The sequence below is a fragment of the Poecilia latipinna genome, unplaced genomic scaffold (assembly GCF_001443285.1).
Source record: "Poecilia latipinna isolate Pla-1442-1.1 unplaced genomic scaffold, P_latipinna-1.0 Scaffold1438, whole genome shotgun sequence".
NCBI lineage: Eukaryota > Metazoa > Chordata > Actinopteri > Cyprinodontiformes > Poeciliidae > Poecilia > Poecilia latipinna.
The window spans coordinates 108,762-129,684 of NW_015114054.1; the positions used below are offsets into that span (position 1 = coordinate 108,762).

A 20,923-nucleotide genomic window follows, 5' to 3' on the forward strand; every position below is an offset into this window, starting at 1 on the left:
GCTCCTTCACACATTTCTACATAAACACACTTGAAACACTTGGAAGATATGAGGATATGCTCAGAGTTCGTGCCGTTGTTGAGGTAAATGCGATATTTCCATTTAGAAAGCGGATTGTGCGTCGTAATAAAACCTTCCACTGGGGGGCGCTCTTGCCACAAAGGCTATAAGGCTTGAAAGTAAAGCTGCTCTCCTTGCATGACTAAAAATGGTTATTGATTAAAGGAGAGAGTCACATTTAAGCAGATATCTGATTGTCTGCGGTTATTACAATCTCTTTAATGGTCTTTGTGAAGCAAGAAAAAACATTTTGATGAGGTTTTTTCTGCTTGAACGACAGGAATTGTTGATGAGGTTCTGCCAAAGCTGAGGTCCTTGAGGTAGAAACGGGGCTCGGCTTGCGGTTGAAGGGATGTACGAGAGCTTTTTTGTTTTGTTTTTTTTCCTTTAGAGGTATACAGCGTTGCCTTAAAGTTGTCTCCTGATTGTCGCAACCACGCAATAAAAACAAAGTAAAAACTGAATAAAAAACGCCAACCCTCCCTGAAAGTACTGCCATGCGCCGAAAGACAAAGGAGCTGCAGAGCCTCCACTGTTCAAATGCAAATATCCGTCAAAAGCAAGTCAATAGATATGCAATAAACATGGATCGACTGGCTGGGGGGGCAGCTGCTTTACTGCTGCCCTGGGAGCTGAAAGGTCAAAGGGTGAAATCTGAAAAGGCAATGTTGATCCTTTAGATCCAGATTGATTGAATTTAGTTTTCCTTCCCCCCTCGCAAACATTCAGCCGAAAGCCTTGGCTCTTTTTTTTTTTTGATTGTCAGCAACGTGGCATCTGCGAAAAAACTTTGGTTTCTGTGAGGATTCAGACGGATGCATCGTATTTATTTATCACAGCAGAAACGGTTAGGAGGAGGAAATATGCCCATCGATGTTCCCCTCATGGTTTTTGAACTTAAACTAAAATAAATACTTTTTGCACGGATCTAAATAGACGAGTTAAAAGTATTTTTCATTAAAAAGCTACTTTTTGATGATTATTTTTACCTCCTTGGTTGAGATTTTATTTTGTATTTTTTCTGCAAGCGTAGATTGTTTTTCTAAAATGTTTATGCCGCCTTTAATGAATGGGTCCTTGGATGTTTGTGGAGATTCAAATCAAATTAGGAAACGTGATCAATAGAAGAGAAATAGTTCCTGTTTGACCTCAGGCTCCTTTGTAAAAAGATAATTTAATTTGTCAGAGCCTTAAAAATACAAAAAGAGTCCATTTGCAACAACTGTCTCTGTTGGAAAGCCAAATCTGTGCCATCTTTTAAGAAACGGGTCCAGACAATCAAACCCAGAACAATTTATATAAAATAAATAATAGTGGAGCATTTTTTTAAACTACAGTATTTAATTTTTTTAAAGGGTGTAAAGGAGCAGATGGTTATTTAGTAAATCCATATTTTCCAGCTTCCTTTGGGTTTAAATGTGGGTCTGAACTCCTTTTAAAAATGACAAAATGTCATCTCATTATCTAAAAATCCCCATTTATACAACTAATATTTAATACATTTAAAAGCAGAACTGCAGAAAAAAGTGGCAACTTGGAGTCACAAAATCACCATAGGTGACACCAAAAGGGCCTGCGTCTTTTACAATTCATTAAAATTTTACAAATATTTGATTAAGTACTACTTTTAATAAACTTTAGACATTTTACCAGAGGAACAACAGAGTTAAAGACAAATACTAAGTGTTTTATATAGGGGAACATTTCCTTTAAATTACATATATTATCATATTTTAAAGCCAAACAGCCTAAAAATCTTAAAAGTATAAAACTTGAGTGACTTTTGCCCTTTCTATCTGTATTTAAAGGGGATATATAAAATAAACTAACTGAAGACGGACTATTACAGTGAGTCCTCAGATATTAATGTGCTGGAAGCTGCATTACTGTCGAGTATTCAGCTCTGCTATGTGGAGAAAAGTGAGGCTTGCATGGCCTGTGAATGTAAAGCATTTTGGTGACTGAGCTGCTTGCAGGGTAACAATGCAGGTCAGAATTGGACCAAAAAAAAAAAAAAAATCAAACGTTATGTTGTCAAAATGTTACAACGTTTTTCCAAACTTCCTCCACCTCACTGGATGAATCTCTGTTTCAATATTAACTTTATGAACCCAAAGTCAAACTGTAAGTTTTGCCGTACCCGTTTTGTATTTGGAGGACGTTGGGTTTTCCAATAATGAAGACAAATGTTGTGATGCATTCATGCCTGCTCTGTGTTTGCTTTTTTTCATGGTTCTCAGCTTTGGACCCATTCTGAACGACTGGGTCAGAAGGGTTCAAACAGAACCCTGCTGAAAGCCAAAACGTCTTAAAAATTGTGATATGCTCTTGAGGATTGTCTAAACTGACTGAAAGTTTCAATCGTCGAATGTTAAACTAAAAAAAGAACTGACTTAAGTTTAAACATCTTGTTTAAATCAGGCTATTTTAAATACAATAAAAATGTGAAGTTTCAATTCTTTTTCACTGAAGTTTCTAATGAAAGGGGTTCTTTATTTAGCTAGAAGAGTGCTTTTTGAAAAGTGACCAGTGTTTGTTTAGCAGCTGGTGGTGATTTCCCACAGAGAAGCGAGTCCAGGACTCAAAGCCCTGACAGCCATCTGGTGATATTTGACTGAACAGTAAAAAGTGATTAGGCGGAGGAGCTGCTCACTCTCTGGTCACCTCACGCTGCGTTAAGGCCTCCGAACAGAACCAGTGCACAAAGCCTGATTTAGGGCTGAGTAACGATCTCCAACAGTCCAGAGAGGAAACGCAGGTTCAAGTTCAAAAAGCTAAACGATTTAACTATTTCAAGACGCGGAGACTCTGCTGGCTGCTACGGCGTGCCTCTTCTGTCATAAAGCCGACCGGGTTCGTCACCGATGATAAGACACAAGCAAACGCGCAGAAAGGTCCAGATCGAACCGCAGCGGCTGCACAGTTTGAGGATCACAAAACATTCGCTGCTGTAACGTCGACGGAGAAGGCGGCATCCTTGTCACAGCCCAGGATAAGAAGCACTTGGATCAGAAGAAGCACAAAGACATGCGGAAAACAAGGCCGAACGGGAAAAATGAAAAACAGAAGAATCAAGATTACAAAGAGCTGAAGATGCCTGTCAGGTTTCTCCTGAGGCCCACATGATTGTCCGTGTGAGTTTCAAAGAAAGCAAAAGGATTGAGTCGACTCTCGGATCAGAAAACTGCTTCGATTCTGATTGAAGGGGCTGAAGCATGACACTGACCTGAAGAGGCAAGAGGGTAAAATGTAGAAAGCATTGCTCTGTCCAGTGTAATAAATCACACAAAGCTAAGAGACACCTGAGAAAAATCATAACGTGATATTTTAGCTAACGACGAACCTTAAATCGAGTGCCGTTCTGCTCCAGAGAGCCGTTCGAACACACGTCTGAGACTGGCCAGGTGAAAACATACAGGACGAGCCGCAGCCGCCTCTGGGAGAACGAGCGCGCAGACAGACAGACAGACGTGCAGAAAGCATGCCAGCCGGAGTCCGGATAAGAGCGATAATACACTGACAGTCCTGCAGGGGAGCAGAAGATCCCTGCAGGTTCTTCTGGACCAAACCTGCACTTATTCTCCCATAGGGCTGCCCACGTTTATAAGGTTATCTGGTTTTACAACAACATGAGGTCACAGCCACACAATGCTTTATGCCCTGAAGAGAACAAAAAAACACACACGTTTTAAAGCTTTTCTGATTAAAAATAGAGGATTTTCATACTTCTTTTTTCATAGAATTCTTAATATATAGATTACTTTTCCTGCAATGAGAAGATTATTAAAGGTTTAAACAACAAAACACAATAAAGAGAATAACAATAATGATAATAATGACAATGAAAAGTTAAAATAATAAAAAAATCTCTCCTCTAGAAGATATAATATCATTGTCAGTCAGTAGCTGTGTTTGTGTGTGTAAACAATGCGTTAGCCTTCCTAGTTATTATCTTCTCTGTTGTTCTCCAATAATCTGTACATTTATGCAGAAATAAATAATTCACAGGTTGTGCACAAGTTTTAGCATATACTGGCTCTCAGTTGGGATTATTTCTTTTCAAAATCCTTTTGGCGATGAAGAACAAAAGAGGTGAGTTTGTGAGAGAAAACCTGAGATAGTGTACTTCAAGTGAGCAGAGTTTCAGTTTGTCTTTCTGTACTGATGATGGTTCTTCTCTTCTTTTCTTTTTGGCATAGATGACGTAGAAAATTAGGTTGCTTTTTGGCTTTTCTTAGCGTGGTGATAATAAAAAAAAATGGGGGGAAGTTTGTTAAGACAGCGGGTTGCTGGAGGCTGAGGTAGGTGTGTTTTGCTGCTGCTGCTGCTGCTGTGGAGCAATGCGACTGCTGACAGGCTTGTTGGAGAGGGACGACACAGACACACCGGACGAAGCTGACCCTGCTGCTGCCTGAGCGAAAAGGACACCTAGACAGGAAAAGGGGCAAAAGGAAAACCATAAATCACTGTTAAAATCCACAGCACATAAATTTAAATCCAAATTCAAGAAATGGTAATATTTCACTAAAAACAGGAAACCAGGAGCCTCATTTGCACCTTATAAAACTTTATATGCTTTTAAAGATGTAAATCCATAAGATCACACTAGATGTATTTGATGGAAGTTACCAACATGCACTGAAAATATAGGTAGGAAAGATTATTTACTTATAGAGCATTATTTTAACTCCATAAACAATTTCTTTGTATTTCTAAAGTTGTTAAGGATTGTTTGAAATCATATTGGGACTCTGTGTTTAGAGACTTAAATCACAAATTCAGATCAGTTCATCTCAACTTTAAACAATATTTTCAATATTCTTTCTAATATTATATTAGCAGTTTTGATAGTTTTCTTCAGTTCTGAGGCACATAAATTGATGCTGATTTTAGTTTGTAGTATTATATCTCCAGAGATATGCAGTCTTTACTTAATTAGTTATTTATAAAACATACAAAACTAACTAAGGCATCTGGCCTTAAACAAACACATGTAGATATTTTGTCTTGACAGCAATTTGGTAAAATATTTCTAATATTGTGATAAATAAAAGCAGCAAGTTGCTCGATCTCATCTTAAAGGTTTAGGTTACATCTTTGTTTAATCAGTTGGGAGTATTTGCTTGATGGTACACATTTGCATCAAGAGTACTAGACCTTAACTTCATGCAAAGAAAAGAGGAAAGAGGAGTGGCCGCCTGATGTCTTGTCTGCAAAGTGGAATGCAGGAAGAAAAGGAGGCATTCTGTTTCTAAATAATGAAACAAATATTCTGTCTGATTTTTGAAGAAATAAAGTTTCTCCATTAATTGAACTTGAGATAAGCCAAAAAAAAAAAAAAGAGATCCTCAGGTTTTACTGGATGATAACAATTTAAAAATGTTCCTTCCAAGAGATTTATCTGCCACATTAGCAGAGGTTTCCAAAAATAAACGTGTTTTATACCAATGAGATCTGGAAAAATGAACTATTTTGATGCCAGTTCTCGAAATCAAAACCGGATTGAGTCTCTTAACATCCATCAATCTGAATACATGGAAGGTAAAGGCTTGCAAAGAGAAGACAACATATACATTTTCTCCCAAGTGAATATCAAATTAAGAGGGGGGGTAATGACAGAGGAAGGAAGTGATGCGCTGTACTTCCTGTACGAAATCACAGAGGTACTCACCAGTGTATACCACTCCATTGAGCTCCACTGACATGCTGATGCTGTTTGTGCCGTTTGTGGTGAGGTTCAGAGCCGACTCTTGCCTGCCATCTGCCAGGAAGACAATAGCTTATTTTTTTTATAATAATCTTTTGTCCAAACAGTGTTAAAAATCTCACCCAAAAGGCAGAGATAGAGTGGAGTGCACAAGTATTTATCTTGGCAAACACACACATTTTGTGCAATTTGTCTTTTTTTTTCTTCTGTTTTTAAATCACCTCTATAAGAACATTTCTGTGAAGTTTTATCGCTTACTGAGAAACGGTTTGCGTGTTCCATCAGATAGTCAGAAACCGAGACGAACCTTTGCTATAAGATCAAAGATGCCGCTTGCACATAACAAAGACAAACACACACATGTAAGGCATGTATGCACGCGTGCCGCTCCTAAAAGCTAAACAGGTCAACATATAGGCCTGCTGTTAGCGCTTTCCTTACTGCTGTGGTTTGTGGTGACAAGAATGTATTGAGATGGCAACTGAAGCACAAAGGGGAAGACGGGTGAAATCTAGAAATTATGCACAATGAAAGGGAGGAAAAAAATGCCAAGGGTGTGCTACAGTAAAAACTAAACGGCAACCTGATGTGTGTCTACATCTATGCTTGACATAAAACCTGTCCAAGATGACCATTTAAGTCATTAAGGTCATTTTAAGTAGGGCTGCAACTAATGACTAATGTCAACCTATCAATTATTCTGACAATCAAAGATTACATATTAAACAGATTTTTAATTTTTTTTTTTACAATATTGTCTTAAATGTGACCTGTTAGGCTTCCTTCAACAGGTTAGGATAGTCTATAAGCGATGCAAAACATGCTCATTACATTTTATTTGCACAAAATGATTCAAATAATCAGATTTTCTGCTCAGTTCTGTTTATTTTGAATTTTCAGAATGATCTGCTTTAGGGCGTATTGTCACTTTAAATCCAAATTAGCTGCTGCTGGCCATGCCCCCAACTCAACGTTCACATTCACACATGAAAATGGCTGGAAACGTATGGGCAATTATACAGCTATACATCTTTGAAAAACATTAGTAGAGCCTCCTGCACAATCAACAAGAACGCAACAAGTGGTTTCTGGATGGCAAGTCAACAACAAAACACTCGTCTTTTCCAGCAGCCATTGTACAGTGTATACAACAATAAAACCAGCTGACCAAACAAGCTGGAGCTTGGCTGGGGTTGCTAGGTAACAGCGCAGAGCCCGTTTAATATGACCTAACCCTTCCAGAGGTTTTTGAAACGGTTTATTTTTAAACATTATAATATTACCAGAAAACTCCTGGATGTTTTTTTTGGCTGTTTTTAGAAGCAGTTGAGATCCAAATTGAAGTACAAAAACATGCAAAATGTTAATTTTGTAAAATGCTTGTTGTGCCTATATTTAACTAAAAATGTAAGCAAGCAGAATATAACAATATCAACAAAAATGTTTATACATATTGTTTAATAAACTGTAGTAGTGTGTTTGTTATGAGTTTGTGTAAACATCAGAATTTCCAGAAACTGATAAAAACAAATATTTCTCCCACTATTATTCCGCCATTTAGTAAATTATTTTGGTAGCATACGTTTACATAATTTAAAACAACAACAACAACATTTGTGCTTGTGAGGAAACGCTGCAGAAGGTTCGGTACCTTGATTGTTGATGCGGATGTTCATGGGTATCTGAGCAGTCATGGCCAGCAGGTTGTGCTGCAGAGCTCTCTGCAGCAGCCGGTGGTGCTCCTCCGCAGGAACAGCCATCTTCTTCTCCGGAGGCTCACCCGCCTCCAGTTTGTCCCTCAGCTGCTCCAAAGCCGCCACCTGAGCCGCCATGGCCGCCTGGGCCGCCGCCGCCGCCTGCACGGCGGCCACCGAGTGGCCGGGCATGGGACCCACCGGCAGACGAGGAATGCCGACCCCCGGCAGCGGCTGGCTTCCCTCCTCTTCTAGTCCGACAAGGAGAAAATCAGCGTCAGATAAAATCAAATACATTGAAATCAATCTTTATCAAGCTGCGAGTCCGCAGGCTCCCCCTACTGGTCCACAAGGTACTGCATGCAAACGACCGTTTGTTTGCCGTGACGTCAGCTCAACGTGCGATGCTACAGCTAGCCTACCAAACGATCGTGGCTAAAAATAATACGAATAAGTGGCTTAAAAACGGGTCACTGAAAAAGAAGAACTAAAGAATTTATTATTATTTATTATGAAGTATTGCTACTTTTACTTGAGTAAAATATTTGTACTCTACCTACTGAGAATAACTTCACCAAATGAACGAGATTGTTTCAGCCAAAAATTCACCAGACACAGACACACACTTGCAGTTTTTGCTAACATTTTTTATATTTAAAAAATTCTGATTTTACTTTGTGATTATGCTGTTTATATAAATCATTTTCATTTAATTTAGTCTTTAAAATATCAACATTTCCACATAACTTTATATTTCGGTCCATCTGATGGTAAAATTTTTAAATATTAAATGTTGATGTTTTGATTAGTTACTCACTCAAGTGAACTTTTTTTTTTTTTTTTTACCAAATACATTTTTACTTTTAATTGAGTAGAAGGATATTAAGGTACAGTGCTACCCTTACATTCTGCTGCTGGAATAATGTGAATAATGATCCAACTGACTGGTCCAAAAATAAAACACTAATTTAACAACAAAAAAAAAAAATATTAATGGTTTAAACCTGTACTTCAATTAAACAGATAAATAAGCCATTGAGTCATTAAGAATAACATATTTATTACATTGAAACATTAAATTAATTCAAACATATTGTGTGTAAATGGCTTTCTTGCTCAAATTAAATATATGATGTTAGAGAAAAACAAGTAAAGATTTTATTGCTCAATTTTTTGGCATTTAGAAAAAAGAAATAATTTTGTTGAATCTAAATGACATGAAATAAAAAAGGTTAGTCTGATTTAACTTCAGTCAGTGAGAAAAAAAGTATTTTTATTAAGTAAAAAATGCTTTCCAAATTTAGACTTTTAATCAAACGTTGAATTGCACTTTCTTACAAAAATCAAACACTTCCAAGGATTTTAACCTTGCAAACCTTGAAAACACTTACTTTAAATTCAAGCATTTGCAAGGATTATAAAAACAAGCCATTTAAGTTTCACCTCCTACAACCAACAGTTCCCACCTTTCTTAATCTTCTGCATGGGGGCGAGCGAGGCGCCGTTGGTTCCCACCGTCAAGCCAACGTTCGGCGTAGAGACTTTAGGCGAGGACAGCATGGTTGGCGTCCCGTTGGGGGAGTAGGTGAAGAGCGAGCTGCCGAAGCTCTGCCGTCGTCCTTCCCGCCGATTGCTGTCGATGGCCGCCTGCAGCTCGTTGGGGTTGCTCAGACCTCTCTTATCACATTCATATGGGTACAGGTACTTCATGTATCTGGAATTAATGGATGTAAATGATTCTTTTATGAACATTAAGTGATGCTTTACTTCAAAATTCAATGTACCTTTTGGGGAATTTTGTATCAAAGAGCAACATAAAATAGTGGAATGAAGCTCAGGTTGTTGATTTTTTTAAAATATTTTTCAAATATTCTTAGATCTACACCAGATCTAAGAAGGTCCAGATGTTAAAAAAGCAGAATAATTGTCCCTATTTTTTTAATTCAACGAGTTTTTATCTCAGCAACTAATTCCATGAGCTTTTAATTGGCTTATTATATTTTTCCCTCTAAAGTCACTATTTATTTTTTTGAATTACCTTATAACTATTCTTGTCACAATAACAAATTTTGCTAGATAAATTGTCCCAGAAATTATTGAGATAAACGATAATATTGTTGTTTTGATACAATTTTCAATTAATAAAAGGATAATGGCATAACAATGCAAGTTTGTCCTCTGAAAAACTAATAAATTTAAATTTTGTACTGAACAATCCAATAAATATCCCCCCCCCCAAAAAAATCCCAAAACAAAAAATAAGATGAAAATAAAAAACTGAAACCATCAATAAAATGAATGATGAAGTCTAAACTAAAATTATCTTTCATGTTAATCATCAGAATGTAAATTAATGCCTCATTTTTCTGACTTTTAGCTATAAATCAAAATGAAAAAACATGCATTATTTCCCTTCCAATTCAACACTACGCTCCAGTTTGTGTTGTTCTACCACTTAAAATCCCAATGAAGCACATTAAAGTTTCAGGTTGAGCTAAAATCAAGATCAAGAGGAATAAAAAACGTAAATACAACACGAGCCTCCTTCCTGGGAGAGCAGATCAGGATGATCTTTTGCTAGCTGGGAGCGAGGAGCTCCAACTACCAACTACAGGAAATTACTTCAACACACAGGAGTTAATTTGAAAAACAAAGCGGCTGTTGACATTTGATCTGTGCCATCTCCGACGCTGTGAAGCACCGAACAGAGCAGGGATTAAGGGATTAAAGCTGCGACAGTTAAGGCACTGTTTAGTCATGAGAAAAGCTGACTTAGCTGCGTCTGTCACCACTGGAAGGGTGAATCCAAATATGCCAAACACAACAACAGCACAGGCGGGTAACTGTGAGAGGAAACAGAAACGTGCACTGACTGTGTGCGGAGGGTGAAGGCTGCACTGGTGATTGAGGTAGGCAGGTTAAGTCCCTTGGTAATCTCCCTCCACAGTTTCTTGTTGATGACCTCCACCAAGCCGCCTTTCTCTGTCACCAGCTTGTAGAGCATGTAGAGGTCCAGGACCTGCTTGGCCATGATGGGAATACGGTTCACAGGGGTTCCTGGTTCACACACAGGAGAAACATCATCAGCTTACAAGGTTGCACAGCCATTTAATGTTGTGTGAATTATATTTGAGTTGCACGTTGGAGATGCCTGTAGTTTGCTTCTAAACCTCGGGAAAAAAGTAGGGCTGAAAGGATTAATCACGATTATTTGTTTATGAAAATAATCGTCAACTAATTTAGTAATCAATTAATTAGTGTAGCGACTCAAAAAGTCTCTTTATTGAAAGAACAACATTTTCAGTAATTAAGCAAAAACTGTGCAGATAATATGTACATTTGGATTTGTGATGTCTGTAAAAGTGTTAAAAATTCCTCAAGTGGCAAAGTTTTAGCTCCACGTGGTTCAAATTCTGTAAAAAAAAAACTAACAAAATTATGTAAAATAAAGCAACTTTTTTAAAATTTACAACAGCAATTATTCATCGGATAATCCAGAAAAGAGAGAATAGGATCAGCTCTACGTGTATTGATGTTAAATGAAGCAGAAAGTGTTGAGCTTTCTCACATGTTGATGTTAAAAAAGCTCTTTTAGCCAAAGATTTAGCTCCAATATCTTTGCAAAAAATGATCAAATGTTCACAAAAGGATAACCATAGTCCTACATTTTAAGCAATAAAATATTTATTTTCTTCTGTATAAAGGAAATAAATTATATGTTTATTTGCATTTTCAATTAGACTATTTCTAATATTGCACAAGAAAGGCTTAAATGAAAAATGTGCAGAATATGTAATTTTATATCTGATTAATCATCAAAATAATAAACAGAATAAACAATTACTAAACTAATTATTAGTTGTAGCCCAGGAAGAAAGTATTTTTATATGAATCGGGTCAAAACAATAACCATTTATTGAAATGAAGCTAATATTTTCAAACGCCTCGTTTCCACTCAGCGTTGAACTGGATTAGTGTTTGTGGGCAAAGGTAAGATGCACTAATAGAGCAAAACAGAACATTTAAATAAAAGTCTTTACCTTAGACTCTCAAATACTATTAGTTTATAAATCACTGAACATCTTAGCACTAAAATACATTAAATATCTCTTATTGTTGTTGTGTCCAGACCTCTCAGGTCTTCTGGTTTTGGTCTGAATCCCCAGAACCAGAACCAAACATGGAGAAGCAGCATTCAGCTTCTATGCACCACAAATCTGGAACAAATTTCCATAAAACTACAAAACAGCTGAAACACTGCCTTTAAATCCAACCTAAAATCGAATTTGTTTAGCTCTTCCTTTGATTAATAGTAACTGGAACCTCGTTTGTTTGAGTCTGGATTAATTATTCCACAGCAATGCGAAGTTTTGTGTTGCGTTTTCATCGTGTGAAGCACTTTGAGCTGCTTTGTTGCTGAAATATGCTGCACAGACAAACTTAACCAGTCACCTGTGTTTGTTTATATTATCTCAAGTCATAACCAGAACTAAAAACAAACAGGTGAAAATATAAAACAGTCATCTTTGCAACACAAGTTAACTTGAATATGAGAAGTAATGCCTCAGTTATCAGAGTGGCCTACAGATGGCGCTCACAGATTCCAAGAGTGGACTTGGCAGACCCACCCACAGGCTGTGGGTGACACTGTAAATAGCTTGTTCTGGTTGTTCAGTTGTGACCACATGTCTGTTGTCTCCCATGTCAGCCATTTCTCCCCCCGCCCCGATGTGATAACACGCCCTGAGCCCACCTGTGACTCCAGCAGCGGCTCTGCAGAGCAAAGTCAAACGGCTGCAGCTTTTAGCTGCTCACAAACGATGAACGAAGTGTCCAAACAGGGAGAACTGAAGTGCAAAGTGTTGGAGAAGTGCTCAGGACTGGATAAAACGGCTAATTCATCCCAAGGCTTTTATATGGCTACAGGCTGCAGTGTGACCGTGAAGCAATTATCTCTGAAATGAATCACGACCCCACCCAGAACAGTGAAAGCCGAGAAGATGGGGGAGGGTGATCGTCGTCCTCTCTATAAAATAATTAGAAGCTGCCTGTGGCACCGGCTAGTAATAAAGCCGGGAGATTTGATGAAGAAATGTAATGGTTGTAATGGATACGCAGACACACGGACACTCACCTCGCTTCTGCATGAAACTGAAGAGGTCGTCGAGAAACTCTTTTCTTTTTGGGTCCCCGTCGAGTTCGTAGAGCTGTGGAAACAAAAAGGAGAGAAAAATGAAGGGAAAAGTTTTATTTTTTTTATGTTAGATGTCATAAAACATCCAATTAAAGATGGCAGCTCTTTTCCTACAACCATCAGGAACATAACTTTAAGTTATATTAAAACAAAAACACAAATTAAAGCCACAACCACTAAATCATATGGAAGATGGCACCATAGTGACTCCATCTGATGGCCTGCTACTAACTTTAACTCTAGATCAGAGGTGTACAAACTTTTTGTGTCAGCTCAAAAATACTCACTGGCCAAAAAATATCATTTTTAAAATTAAAATTAACTAAAATGTTGCATTTTTCTTACTCAAAAGTAAACTAACCATGAAATATTTAAATTAAACAAATAAACAAATCAGTTTTTCTTTTCTAGGAATGGGATCATAGATCCAAAACTTCAAAAAGCAATTAAAACGGGATCTTCATTTGAAAACGTTTCTCGTTTTTAACCAAGTTTTAATACAGCAATTAAAAGCACCAAGGTGTACTTTAGAGTATAAGTCAAAGGTTTCCAGTTAAGAAAACCAGGAAGTTTGGAAAAGATGATCACTTTGTGATGCATCTAACATTTTTGCAAGTCAATTTTAATTTAAAAGTCATGGTTTTGTCCTAATTTATTCTTTAATCGTTATGATTGGGGCTAACAAATTCAGACCAAAACCAGCAAATGCTGGAGTTCTTGTGTAAAAACGTAAAAAGTTGATTGGGTTAACCATCACAATGCTGGTCAGAACTGGAGCACAAATACCAAGGTGCCTAAAATGCAGACATAATTCGCAACTTTTAATTTAGAGCACCAGTCTTTATTTAATATCACAACTGTTTATGTGTGATATAACATTGCACTGTGATGATTCAGAATAGAGAGCTTTTAAATCTCTTTGTTGGGGCCGGTTTTTTAAGTCTCTAAGGTACTTCAGACTGACAACATTTGTTCTGACTCTCTCCTCCTCGTTGGTTTATCTGCCATTTAAATATTTACTTTATGATCTCATATTTAAGCTTTGCTGTCTCTACTTTGGTTCTGTGGTTGTGTTATGCTTGAGTTCAGCCATCCAGACTCATCACCCATCGGCGACTTCTTTTACGCTTTTAAAAATGTTTTTCAACTTTAATCATGAAAGTAAACGCATATATTGTGAGGTTAAAAAGAAAAAAAAGATAAGTCGAGAAGAAAATTAATTTTAAAAAAATGAGGAAGACAAGGGGGGCGTCCCAGATGGAAAGTGAAGAAACGCTGCGGACCAGTGTGGCTTGATGAAATCCTGATGTGGGTCCAGCTGCTGGCAGGGCTCAGGGCTCCGGAAAGTTCAGCGAAAGTGAGCAGTAAAAGTGAGGCGCCCACACTGGGGGGAGTACAGTGGGGCCATTCAGCCCGTGGTTGTTTTTTTCCGCTTGCATTGATAACAAAATATCTTCTTAGAGCGTTTTCTATTTATGCCACATGCACACAGTCAATGCAAACATTTAGGTTCTGTGAAAGCGTGACTCTCTTCACACTTCAGCAAAGGTTTGCAGCGACGAGTCTGCGCCGAATGTTTAGTACCAACAAGATCACACGAGTGTCTGAGCAAGGTCACAGAGTTTCATAATGTTGTATTGGAAGTAACCGGCTGCGAAACACAATGTGCTACCAAGCACTGTCAAACAAAACCACAGAAAATAAAACCCGAGCGTATTATTACTAGACAGGCATCAGCACAACCCACAGCCTGCAGCAAAGCCTCATGATGCACTTTCCAACCAAGAGCGTTTGATATCACTTCAGGAAATCACTCACCTCAGCTCGGCGCCGACACAAACAGACGAAAAGGACAGAAGCCTTCTGTTGTGCATGACGCTACAATAGCTCTAAAATGATTTTAGCTGAATAAAAAAAAAGAACTAAGCATGCATAAAATAGATTATATTCGACGGAGACCTGGAAAAATCAAATTTCTCAACTTTTTCAGTTCAATTAAAGGTAAATAATTTAAAAACTGTATGTTGGAGCGATGAATAGCGACGCACCGATCCATGTTACGATACCGATACATCTGAGCTTTAATATCGAAAAACATTTCTCTTTTTTAAGACAGACATAAAAGTACTGAGTTATAAATTTATGTCTTAACTCTTAGCATCATAAGCTTGGTCAAACATGAAAAAAACAAAACTTTAAATAGTTCTGTCGATGCAACTAGGATTATAATAGGCAACAAAAAATTAACAGCAAAGAAACTGAAACGAAAACAATAAGTTGACATGTAAAATAAACTGCAATAAATCTTATAAATGGTTCAGAAAGTGTGATTCAGACTTGTAAATATAATGTAAAATAAAAAATGAACCATAACGTTTCTCAGACCTCAAAGCATAGAAGTAGACTGAATAGATCTGCTCTTATGGATCGAGTCACATTACCACTGATGCCGGATCTAGATTTTTTTTTTTGTTCAATTTCAGATATTAATATCAGATTAGAGCATCTCCAGTGACGAAACGCAAAAAAATCTCATTAAGCTCAGTTAAGTTCAGAACTATATTCAATTATTTAATTTCCCCCATGCAACAATAGTTACAATTCTCTGTGCAAATGTAATTAGTGGGGGGGGGAAAAAACGATCATTTTCTTGAAAGGCCGTCTGGGAGAAAATGAAAATGAAACGGTTGTGATACGATGGCGACAGCGGTGGTTTGTCACCGCTGAGCTCGTCCCGTTCAGCCCTCATTAGTGACGCCAGGCTGGTGGTCAAGACTGGGAGGAGTGGGGGCTGTGAGGCCGAGGTGGATGCTGCGGTGGGGGGATGCCACCTAATGTACAAGCCTGCAGAGGGGGGGGTTTAATTACAGGATGCATGCATTTCGTGAAGTGCTGCACCATAAATCTTAGAAATTACCCCTTACCCAGTTCCCATCCCCCTCATGTTACTTTATTTGCTCCCTGTCCCTTTTTCAGTCTCTCTCTCTCTCTCACCAATAAATATTTGCCTTGTGGTGTTGCTGCAGCCCACTCCCTCTAATCCACGGGACGTAGTGACAAGAGGATAAGAAATACAAACAGCTATAATATCCCAGAGACCATAATGCCTAAAAACAATCCGGTTATTGTTAACAGTAAAAGGTGTGATTCCCATGTGACGGTTGTCGTTGGCAGCTATTTGGGAAGAAATGAGAAGCGTATAGCTGAACGGCAGCGTGTTGATTAGCGTCAGCGTTTCCTCGTCCACTCAACAAGGCTGCTTCATTTTGTAAAGTGTGAACTGTGTTGACGCCATTCTTACTCAAGCATATCCGGTTTCAGGTCTCATTCAGGGTTAACAGGCTCAGGCACAGCACCCTCCTTCATCTGAATGCCTGCAGTTACTTCCTCCACATTTGGCTCATTGACATTTTTCCAACATTTCAAATTGAAAGTGCGTCTCAGAGGTGACACACTTTACCTACACTGCAAAAACACAAAATCTTATAAAGTATATTTGGTCTAGTTTCTAGAAGACACTTGGAATAAGACCAACTAACTTACAAGTAGCTTTTCAGCAATATAGGAGCTTGTTTTAAATCAATAATTTCTTAATATTGATGAAAAAGTGCTAGTCCCACTGGCAGAGTACCTTATTTATAATGAGACATTTTTGCAACTGGTATTTTTGATTAATATTAAGGAGTTGTCAACTTTTAAAAAAATTACTTGTAAGTTAGTTTTATCATTTCAAGTGAATTAGTATATTTGCACTAGAAACTAAACCAAAAATACGTGGGAAAATTTTTGTGTTTTCGCAGTGTAGAAGTTTTAAATTGGTGTTATTTTTATGAGAAAAAAATAGGAGTTGTTGAGGAAAAACAGTAATTATTATGACCCAATCTGCGGCGCTATTGTGTTGTTGAGGTTAGCAGCGTCACGTAATTGTCTAAAAATATTATAATTACAAGATGGGATGAGGTACGCATATCATATGACTGTAGGAATAAACTCTATGCTTCGCAGAAGGACCAAATAAATGAATGCAGCAGAAACATCACATACAAGCAAAGAAAGAAAATGTTGGCTCGTGTAGCGAAGATGAGGAAATAAATTATCTTTTATAGCGCCATTGTTTTTATAGCGCCATCGTTTTTACAGCGTGGAAGAGTTAAAACTTTAATTATGGGCCAATGATTCAGCGGCGAAGAAAATCCCATGCTATTAAATAAGATGTAATTTATTTTAATCAAGTGTGGAGCCAAATCTAACAAAGGATGATTTTAAATGTTGCTATGAGTGATCCAAATTAGTGATCCATTACATTTTTCTTCATTGAGTTATAAATATGACATGAAACAGACGGCTATTTATTTTATTTACTTGCCAATAAACTGAATGACGGTCCAGGTTCGTCTTGCTGCCACGCAGAGAGGAAGATGTCAAAATAAAATTAAAAATATCCCCATAAATCACTGCTGGAGAACTGAAAAGCAGCATGTCTGGGTGTAATATCAGATGTTATAGAGTTTGCACAGTGGTGCAGTTGGTTGCACTGTTGCCTTGCAGCAAGAAGGTTCTGGGTTTGAATCCCGGCCTGGTTCTTTCTGCATTAAGTTAATTTGACTTCCTCTCACAGCCCAAAAACATCACTGTTAGGATATTTGGTGAGTTTTTCTTAGGCATAATTGTGTGTTAGCACAGTTGCAGAGTTGTGTTGTCACTAATTACATTACATGAGCGACTTTTTGGAGAAGTTTTACTTTTAGGAGTATTTTTTTTTTTTACTATGCTGCACTTTTTACTTCAGCTCGAGTAATTTTATTTTGAAGTATCAACACTTTTACTTCACTGAATGAAGAACAAACATGTTTTAACCAAAATTACACCGGGCAGACACACACCTGCAGTTTGTTAACGTTGCATATATTGAAAGAAATTGATTTATAAAAATGTCTCTTTTGTCTGATTTCATTTCATAATTATGCTATTTATACTGGTTGTTCTAATTTTGATCTTTTAATACCAAAATTTGCACATAACTTTATATTTTGGTCTGTCTGATGATGTAATTTTTAAATATTAAAGAGTGAAATTTTGATCAGTTGCTCAGTAACTGACTTTTTGACATACTTTTTTACTCTTCCTTGAGTGACTTCTTGAGTAATTTTTACCTTCACTTGAGTAAAAATATGTTGAATTTATCCATGTCTTTCCACTTTCACAGCAGTCTGAATGACCTGATTCTGATTTTTTCCTCCCACCAAAAATATGCAACTTGTGTTTCTTCCAAATGTGGTACTAATTTGGAAACGTATCCCAGAGTTTTCAAAGTTTCTGCAGTCTGAACGGTCAGTTTTCTGGAGTTTCCAAACTTCCAAACTTCACTTGATAAATATTTTGCAAGTTCAGCAGCGGATTTGTGATGCCATGTGATTATTCCTCCTCTAAAACCTCCAGGAACCTGTTTTAGATGCAAGAACAATCTGAAAATTGGTCGTCACTGTGACTTTTAGATAAAGACTTTTAGATAAAGACTCTAAAATCGTCCTTTAGAAAGCTGTCATCACCGTCCCCTGATGTAACGCCTATTGGGAGCCAGTAACTGTTCTGCTGGTAATTTTATGAAACAAAGAAACACTTCTTTTTTTTAACATTTCCGCAGAGTAATAACTGAATTCATGGGACGTGTTGTTTTAATCAGATCAAGATAATCTAAACAACTCGGGCCGCCCATATCAATGCCTGTAAAAATAACCTCCAGAGGCACCGGACTCGCTCACGATACAAATCTATCATGGGAGAGAGGGCGACTGAGTTCATATACTTAAAATAAGTCAAAGCAGAACTATGAAGGGATGCAAGGCTGCGCTCAGCAACAGGTATGAGGAAGTATTATTATTAGAAGATATAAATCAAGAAGTCTTTTTAAATGTAATAAAGAGAGGAGTGCCGACAGCTGCACAAGTCCCATTAGAGGTGGCCTGTAATGTTCCTTTAACAGTTTGGGATTAGATCTATGGGCGATTAAAAACATGTTGATCACATTTTTTGGACAATGATCTGTTTTAGGGCAGACACTTTAGATGCAAATAAGCTGCTGTTGGCCACGCCCCTCCAAATCAGCGTTTACACTTGCATGTGAAAAAGCTGCAAACAGATTCGGAATTATACAACTGTACATCTTTGAAAAGCATTAGTTGAGCCTCTTGCATAACTGACAACAATGCAGCAAGTAATTTATGTATCGTAAGCCAACAACAAAACACTTGTCTTTTCCAGCTGCCATTGTACAGCGTTAGTTTTGTATCCTACATCTTTGAAAAGCAGAAGCGGAGCCTCCTGCACATTCAACAAGAATGCAGCTAGTGGTTTCTGGATGGTAAATCAACAACAAAACACTTGTGTTTTCCAGCAGCCATTGTACAGCGTAAAACCAGCTAACCAAATGTGCCGGAACTCAGTTTGAGTTGCTAGGTAACAGGCTGAGCTCGGCTTAGGCTGAGGTTGCTCTGTAACAACACAGTGCCCATCGAATGTGACTGAACATTTTTGAAACGGCTCGTTTTCCAGACACCAAAATATGTTAAGTTATTTCCAAAACAAAACAAAAAGAAAACATCTGGGTGTTTTTGAGACCTACATAAAAGCATAAAGGTCACAGGTTTCCTTTAAAAGCCGTCGAGAAGCTTCAGATTTCGAGATCGTTGTGGAGTAAACTAGATGAACCCGATGTGACACTGACTGAACAGGAGCGTAAAGCGGCCAGTCGGGATTCTGTCAAACTGGCAGGGCTGCTATCACGATCACACCACACCCCTCGCTGTATAGCATTGTTAGCTTCTCACATACACAGCATATATCTGTCCATCTGTATCTGCTTTCGTTTTTCACTCCTTGCTGTGTCTCCATTTGTCCTCCGTCTCCTATCAGCTTCGCTCTCTTTGTCTCCGGCCCTCTCTCAGTCCCAGGTATATAATCCCTGTGTACATTACAACCCCACCAGTACCACCACAGTTACCACCCACCAACACGACTTTTATCAGGCGGACGCGGGCGTGGCTGCTGTAGGTTTTCCATGTCTCTGTAGTAAGTGAGCTGAGACGGGGGGATTTAAGCTCTACTTGTCAGATATACAATAAGAAACTAGATAAATGACAAGAAACTGGGCCGACTGGTAACGCACGGTCCACACACCTTGATCAGAATGAAAAGAAAAAAAAAACAGCTCTGCACTTTTAACCTTTACTTCACAAAAACAAAGATAAAGACTCTAAATCATATGATCTGGTGAGAAGTTAAATAGATCAACTCAAAATTACCACCAACAGCAGATATGTGTTATGATGACAGAGCAAAGTTAATCCAGCCAGACTTCAGATTTCACAACTTCTGATAAATAATCATTTGGTGTCTGTTGTCTGATAGTTTGGGAGCGTATGTAGGTCAGCGACTGAACGTCTGCAGATAAATTATAAACAGGCCTTATTCTGCAAACAATCAGTAACCAAAGAGCAGCCTTTACGGCCTCAAAGGCAGCAGCAGTAGGTAACAAAATGTGTGTGTGTGTGTGTGTGTGTGTGTGTGTGTGTGTGTGTGTGTGTGTGTGTGTGTGAGAGCGAGGGAGTTTGGGGGAGGGTCAGTCAGCCCATTAATGCAAATGGCTGTCAGTGGTGCTGGCGGTAGTGTCACGTAGCACACAATGGAGCCTCTGCAGCTGAAAACCAAAGCCGAGAGAAGACCCCGGTATCACCTACATGCTCCCTCACACCTGGCTCTTACAAAGGCCCACATCCACAGTCATGAGTCTGTTTAGGTTTCTCATTGCTCATTTACAAGTCTGACCTACATTCTGCTGCTTTTAAAAGGGGATAAATCTTTGTAGTTTTCCAGCAGCTAAAAAGGTTTAAAGAGTTGTACCAGCAGAGCTAATGATTATCAAACTAGAAATGCAATTAAAGGCAGAGTTATAAAGAAGTCGGCCTTATGTGGAGCTATGTTCACTCTACCAGAAAAAGTATAGGAGACACCTCAGAAGACTGAGTTTCAAACAGCTTTAAGAAGGTATTTATAATAAACTAAAACTATCGTGAATGATTAATCTTATAATGTTTGTTTTTCCATCTGGACGCAGATATTTTATCCGCAACAGGTTTGTTGGTTCCTGTTGTCACAAGCTTCCAAAATTCAAGTTAGCATATTTAAATATCATTTTACTTTATTCTATTTTTAGTTTTTAATCTTGTCCTCATGAGGATGTTGTTTTTTATGGGTTTTAATACCACCATG

The 20,923-nt window shown here is 38.1% G+C and overlaps 1 protein-coding gene across 2 annotated transcripts in view; it reads right to left on the reverse strand.

Moving 5' to 3' along the window:
- Positions 1-1,404: 1,404 nt before the first annotated feature.
- The window catches only part of arid3a (AT-rich interactive domain 3A), a 43,421-nt gene continuing 23,902 nt past the window's right edge, over positions 1,405-20,923 (reverse strand). Inside the window, exons 3-8 of one of the 2 annotated variants that reach the window (XM_015057153.1) lie at positions 12,596-12,668; positions 10,335-10,518; positions 8,928-9,175; positions 7,419-7,709; positions 5,732-5,821; positions 1,405-4,488 (exon numbers count right to left, since the gene is read on the reverse strand). In XM_015057153.1, the coding sequence (XP_014912639.1) occupies positions 4,334-4,488; positions 5,732-5,821; positions 7,419-7,709; positions 8,928-9,175; positions 10,335-10,518; positions 12,596-12,668 (1,041 nt within the window). In that variant the 3' untranslated portion in view covers positions 1,405-4,333. Of the gene's footprint in view, positions 4,489-5,731; positions 5,822-7,418; positions 7,713-8,927; positions 9,176-10,334; positions 10,519-12,595; positions 12,669-20,923 lie in introns of both variants that reach the window. The other variant, XM_015057152.1, reaches the window with a different exon arrangement.